General features: G+C 36.1%; 1 protein-coding gene across 1 annotated transcript; it reads left to right on the top strand.

Moving 5' to 3' along the window:
• Positions 1-203: 203 nt before the first annotated feature.
• Positions 204-4362, top strand: gpbar1 (G protein-coupled bile acid receptor 1). The gene is made up of 2 exons (XM_043248249.1): positions 204-710; positions 2125-4362. Exon 2 carries the CDS (start codon positions 2175-2177, stop codon positions 3198-3200), a length of 1026 nt encoding a protein of 341 aa, XP_043104184.1. The 5' UTR covers positions 204-710; positions 2125-2174; the 3' UTR covers positions 3201-4362.
• The last annotated feature ends 2781 nt before the right edge of the window (positions 4363-7143 follow it).

The following is a 7143-nucleotide window of genomic DNA, read 5'->3' as shown; positions in this document are numbered from 1 at the left end:
AAACTTCTTTTTTTTAATTTCTGAAGGATGTGACGTAATTTTTTTGAAATCATGATATTTCACAACATTACCGTTTTACTGTATTTTGACCAAATAAATGCAACACTGGTAAGATTTCTTTCAAAAACTCCAAACTTTTATACATTTACTGTATATCTAAGATTTTTCCTAACATTTCATTTTGTGTTTCACAGAAGAAAGAAGAAATCGTGGTCTTGGAATGATACGAGAATGAGTAAAATAAAATTGTTGAGTAATCTAATCTATGAATTTAATGAAATGTTACAGTATATTCTACTGCCTAAAAGCGGTACAACCCTCTCTTTTTAGTTTATGCTACTACAAACTCCCTCTTATATGTGAATAAACTTGGCTTTTATGATTCTACGAAATATACAATTAGATATCAGCATTGCATGTTTCATGCCTCCCACATCTATCTCATAAATCGAGGGTAAACTGTAGCTTCCTGAGCTGAAATACTGATCCTGTGGTGCTTGATGGCTGAAGTCAGAATGAGGTCACTGTCGCTTTAAGAAGCATCCTGCTCGAGTTCTTGCTCTTTGACTTCTGTGAGCGCCGCTCAGATCTCCGTCCACAAATGCTGCTGCTGATGTGGAGAGAAAGAAGACAGGGACACGGAGAGGGTTTAGATGTGAGAGGAATGGCTGGAACGTCTTGCAATGTTGTATGAAGACTTTATTCGTAAGGTAAGTGTTTGCCAGACATTTTTCTTTTACCTTATTCAAACCAGTGTAGAGTTTAAAAAACATTAGACAATACTTCTTAAGGCATTCATACTTTGCATCTTTTGATCATTTAAAACACCATTTTACGTTACAAATCACTTGTATAACAACTTCAGTAAAAAAATGTGTGTCTTTGAATTAATCAGTTGCATAAAAGGTTAGCGGATCTGTATAGTTGTTTTATAGTTATATGATTGTATGATTATATCGTTTGTGCTGATTTTTAGCGAGTGAATCATTTATTATCTTCAAAGCAAAATTAAAACCAAAGACCAAATTCAGCATAAAGCATCACTTCAGTTTCATCTTGAATGGAAAGTTGGCTTTGCTGATAGACATTTGATAGCGCTCATACCACCATTGTTGAATAAAATGGAAACATGAACCATATGAATATTTCAACATTAGCCGATGCAATTGTGCAGCACTGGCTTATTAAAACCTGCAAGAAAGGTAAACATGCTCTGTGTGATACTCTGTGGTCAAGAAGTTTTGGTTGTGGCCGTTATCCACATTTGCTATTTTTAATGCATCCAGCACAACAAGAAACTTGAGTGTTTTTGAGAGACGGTTATGTATAATGATAAAGAAATGGTTGATATACCAGATGTTTTAACCAAGGTAAATAATATCAATGACTTAAATTTCTGTTTCTGTCTGTTCCTCGGAAAAAAAATTGTGTTGAGAAGAAAAATAGCATAGTTATATGAAGTTGTATAAATATATTTCTTTTAGAAAATTTTCAAGAACCTGAATATTAAAAATACTTTAAAATCGTGTAGAATTTTACAAGAAATTGAATTTTTTTTATGTTCCAGAGCATTGTTAATGTCGGAACTAAAAACTAAAATAAGTACTAAAGCCCTAACCTAAAACAATTGGTAATTGAAAACATTATAACTAAATAAAAAAATAAATAAACACATAATAATTGAATATACATGAGTTAGTTGAGAAGGCAAAATATTAAGTATAAAATTACTAAAATGAAACCTAAAAGTAGACATTAGAGTAAAAGTAGACAAAATTAAATATAAAAATAAACGTTAAAATAAAACTGTAATATTAAAAAACTAACTTAAAAACTTAAAGAGATAGCAGTAATGATTACCAAAATAACTACAATAAAATATATATGAATAAACAACAGCATATGGCATTGGAATGAAAAGAGGCCAATCATGAGAAAGTTTTAATTGTGTGTGTCCTATTTCTTGAATTCATTTCAAGTGGGTCAGATGTTCACTCTCGCTCTGTCTTATATTAAAGAGAAGTAAAAACGAGCCAGCGGTGCCGTAAGATGTGACAGAGCCGATATATTAAGCCAGACCTGTTTACTACGCACTTCTTTTGTTTCCATGACTCACCCTCACAGTGGATGGAGAAGGTTTAGTCCAGCGGAGAAGTTTCAAACAGCTCTCCATCATGGATTCACTCGACCAGCAGGGCAGAGAGAGGTTGATCTTCTATCTGACTGTGCCGCTGTCTTCGATCATCATCTTCTCCAACCTCTTCATCATAATAGGCATCGCCTGCAACCGTCAGCTGCACAACACCCCAAACTACTTCTTCTTGAGCCTGCTGGTGGCCGACCTGTGCACCGGCATCACCCTGCCCTTCATTCCCCGCATGACTCTGGACCGGAAGCTGGATTTCAAGCAATGCTTGGTGATGTACATCTTCCCCAACTTTCTGTTCCTGTCGTTCCTCTTCAATCTGGTGATGGTGCATTACGAACGCTACCTGTGCATCGTCAGCCCGCTCCACCACAGCCAGTTCTGGGTCCACCGCTGCTTCCCGCTGGCTTTGCTGACCGCTTGGCTCCCTCCATTGCTGTATGCATCGCTTCCCGCCTTTGGGTGGAATAACTGGGTTGAACCCATCTCCAACAAGAGCTCAGACTCGAGCAGGATCTCGTCGGCGTCTCGTAACTCCTCCAAAGTGGATGAGGTTTGCTCCTACAAACTGGTCTTTCCCAAGGCCTTCATTTATTTGGAAGTGTGCGGACTGGTGCTGCCGGCCATGCTGTCCATCGCGGCCATGACGGGACGGGTGTTGTGGATCGCTCGCAAGCAGCTGCAGGACATCTGTAAGCTCCACCGTGCCGTGGACCGTCTCCAGCAGCAGCAGCAGCAGCCTTCGGATCACGAGCAGCAGCTTAACCTGCGCTACGCCAAATGCGTGGCCGCCGTGTCCCTCACGTTCCTGGTCTGCTGGGTGCCGTACATCATCTACCAGCTCATGTCCGTGACGGCGCTGCAGACCGGGGTGAGCTTGCCGAGCTCATCTCTGTACATCATCATGTCCTGTACGGGAATCGGGAGCATGGCCATCATTCCCCTCATACTGGGACTGGCCAACAAGCAGTACACTGAGCCCATCAGCAGGCTGATGCTCAAACTGAGGAACCGCTGGAGAGGAGGACAGAATAACAGAGATATTGCACTCTGACCAGGACAGTGAGTAGATAGGATGTTCCAACTGAATCTGTAAATGAAAGATCTGCTGTGCGTTAAATACTTTATGAAATATACACTATTAAAGCGCCCCTATTATGGATTCTTGAAAACCGCTTTCATCCGGTTTGCAAGAAAGCTCTAACTAAATGAAAACATCCTGCAGAGTTGACTGTGCATCAACTTATTGGCTATTTCTCAAAGTGTTCTTCAGCAATCTTGTGCACTTGTTTTACGTCGTTATTAACCACCGAAGTTCAGTTCCAGTTCTCAAGAACGCAAGCACAGACCTGTACAGTGTGCAGACTCCTGAGCTGTGTCTCATTTAGAAGGCTGCACCCTCCGGAGGTCGAATGCTCTGTGGGATGCCTTCGCGGTTCCAAGATGGCGGCCACATCTACGTGCCTGGAGCAGTCTACTGGGGCATCTATATGTCTATGAGCGGACTTGATAGAATCGAACCGTTACAAATCCCAGAAGACGCCGCAGGCTGGTATACGGAGACCAGCAAGCCTTGAACTCGCTCTAGCAAATACTTGACGGCTCTTGAAAGTAAACATTTACCGTTTATCGAGAGAAAGTCTGCAGATTTTATTGCAATAGTAAAATGAATCTTAACACAGTCATAATGTAACGCTGTAAACTAAAACAATATACAATCCTACGAAAATAACGTTAACAAATGTTTTTATAAGTTATAACATTTGTTTGTAATGTTATGTTGTATTTATTGTTCAGTTGCTAATGCTGAGACTATGCGGTCAGTTAAGCAAGAATGCAGTACGTTTCAATTCTCAAGAAAATGTTTTTTGACCTTGTTTGCATGTCAACCTGTTGTTGAGGCCTCCGACAAACCAAAATATGAACCTCTTATAAACCATAATAGGGGCACTTTAAAAATAGGTGCTTAAAATAGGTTAGAAGAACCATTTATGTTCACCATTCGATCCAATTTAGCTTTTTATAATCTAAAGAACTTTCTTTGGCTATAAAGAACCTTTTGTCAAACAGAAGAGCTTTATGAAACCATTAAGACAAAAAAGGTTATTTATGGTATTGCGAAGAACCATTATTTTTAAGAGTACACTACTGTTTAAAGGTTTGGGGTTAGTTAGATTTTATATTATTTTGGGAAAATATTATTTTTGGTGTATTTGTTTGCATGAAATGCGGGAAATATTGTGAAATATTATTACAATTTCAAATAGCTGTTTTCTATATGAATACAATTATATTTATTATTGTGATGCAAAGCGCCATTTCTCCAGTCTTCAGAGTCACGTGATCCTTTAGAAATCATTCTAATCTTCTGGTTTCATATTTTTATAGATATATTTAATGGAAATTTCAAAAGAACAGTATTTAGTTGAAAAGGAAATTAGAAATGTGTTCACGGTCACTTTTTTATCAATTTCATACATCCATGCTGGAAAAAGTACAAAAAAAAATTATTATTAAAAGTAATTACTGAACCCAAATTTATGAACAGTAATGTAAAAGAACAAAACACTTAGTGATCACATCTGTCTTTTGTCAGAGAGTTTTGTGATGTCACTGAAAATTATATCTTGTATATATTTTGTTATTTCTCACATAATTAAATGTTTATTTGTCTGTGATGTATTTTACATTGTTGTTGCAAACTGTGCTGATTTGTCACTGAGATAAATTCATCCACTTAACTAAAGTTTGGTGTAAAAATGACTTGCCAGTCTGGGTTGTATCAGTAAAAATATGTTTAAAACTACAAACCGATTAGTAATGTTTCATATTGTACGCAGCAAAATGTGTTTATAGGAGTTCTATTATGATGCATGCTTTAAAATGGAGGATTAAAAATACAATATAATATTTTATATATTGTCTATAACCTAATACTGTATAAATGTTTTTATTTGTTTTACTTATTAATTTATTAAATTATGTAAAATTAGTTATATATTTTGAATTTCTATCTATCTATCTATCTATCTATCTATCTATCTATCTATCTATCTATCTATCTATCTATCTATCTGTTTGTCTATCTATCTGTCTGTCTGTCTATCTATCTATCTATCTGTCTATCTATCTGTCTGTCTGTCCGTCTATCTATCTGTCTGTCTGTCTATCTATCTGTCTGTCTGTCTGTCTATCTATCTATCTGTCTGTCTATCTATCTGTCTGTCTGTCTATCTATCTATCTATCTATCTATCTATCTATCTGTATGTCTGTCATTACATTTTGAGGACATATTAGTTTAACAAACATTCATAATCAGAACATTTCTCACTGAGATAAAGTATTAATAATGAGAAACGCTTTTGACGTCACACAGCAAATAAATGAACCATTATGGGAACTTGAAACTGACCAGTGGTTTAGGATGTGATCATAGATGTGGTACGATATTTTTGCAACAAAGATAAGCGCGTTTTGAAATATCCTACTCATGCGCCGATTCCCAGAAACTGTCCTTTTGCTGACAAACCCATGAACAGTGCATTCATCACGGTGGGAAACTGTCGAGTTATACACTGGAGAAAGTCTTTGAGCATCGCCTGTGTTTGCATACTGTCTGTGCGAGCCACGAGACAAAAAGCTAAAATCGCGAAGTAACTGTAAACAAGAGAGATAAAGACAAATCGAGCTGTCCTGATGGTTTGTGCTGTGGGGTAAAATGTGAGAGTCCCTTGAGAACATTTCAGTAAGTCCCCTACAAACATTGGCAGCTACACTCTAATGTTGATCATTACTCACATGAGCATTTATATAAAGAGGAAAGTATTCGATTAACCTCTTAAATGTCTGTAAGCTTGACTCTTTGTTCCCCACAGTTTTAAAATAGAAGCTAAAGAAGGTCAATAGTGTAAAAAACCACAAACACACCCTTATCCCTTCACCCACACACACACACACACACTACTCTTTCGCTTCCGATACACAACACTTTCTTCCTCCACGCTACTAACACAGAGTTCTGTGGTAACTTTTATCAGCTGTCGTCAAAAAAAAAAACTTTCTAATTTTGCGTGCAAAGTATTACACCTCTTGATCTCATGTATTACATTTTAGCATAAAACTTGTATTTAGAAATTAATATTTTAAGGTTAATGTTGTCCCAAAAACATTTTATTAACCCAGCTTTGTGGTTTATTAATCAAGCATAATGTAAAACACACAATGGTATAAAGTTTTAATTTTGGAAATTGTCCCGACAGAATTTGAATACAAAAAAAAAAAGTAAAATGAATAAATAATTGAGAATAATTCAAACACTTTAAATAAATAAAATAATTCAGTATACAGTCCATTTGACCTTTGACCCTTGCTTTTGTGCAAGGACCTCTCTGTAAGATACTTTTTTTTTTAAAATTCAGAAGTATTTTAATGTATTTACCTTTAGATAAAAAAAACATAATTCTGCCGTGAATTTTAATGTTACATAAAATGAATTACTGACAATGGCACTCTTAATAACCCATGAGAAAAGTATATATTTAAATAAACATTTGTGCATTATTATGTGGCATTGAATTGTATTGTAATGTTAATATGCATAAAAATATGCATAACTACAAGACAAATACAACCAATAATACTAATGAATAATTGTTTTTACCATTTAAATTACATTTCATATTATATATCGTTTTCTTTTTCTTTTTAATATTTCATTTAAAAGAGTTAATCGATTTTTTTCCAGTGTTAATGGGTTTTTCCTGAATAAAACCGTTTCCGTTCATCTGTTGAGAACTTTTTTTATATTCACTTGGATCATAAAATCCACCCGCACAGAAGTTGACCCCCAAAAAGCACCAGTGCTCTATGTACTAGTCATATTAATTCAGGCCATTTATTGTGCTGTGACCTTTTATTCTGAAATCCAGATCCAATAAGAGCCATTGCAAAGGTGCTTTCATCAACGAAAGCAGAAGTGCAGCCACAAATCTGAATT

Source organism: Puntigrus tetrazona, chromosome 9 (genome assembly GCF_018831695.1).
Source record: "Puntigrus tetrazona isolate hp1 chromosome 9, ASM1883169v1, whole genome shotgun sequence".
In the NCBI taxonomy this organism is placed as follows: domain Eukaryota; kingdom Metazoa; phylum Chordata; class Actinopteri; order Cypriniformes; family Cyprinidae; genus Puntigrus; species Puntigrus tetrazona.
The sequence above is the reverse complement of the archived record's forward strand: the minus strand, read 5'-3'. Positions and strand labels throughout refer to the sequence as shown.

Bases quoted from the DNA above. Each gene is read 5' to 3' on its own strand.
- gpbar1 (XM_043248249.1), top strand. From the start codon at position 2,175: ATGGATTCACTCGACCAGCAGGGCAGAGAGAGGTTGATCTTCTATCTG.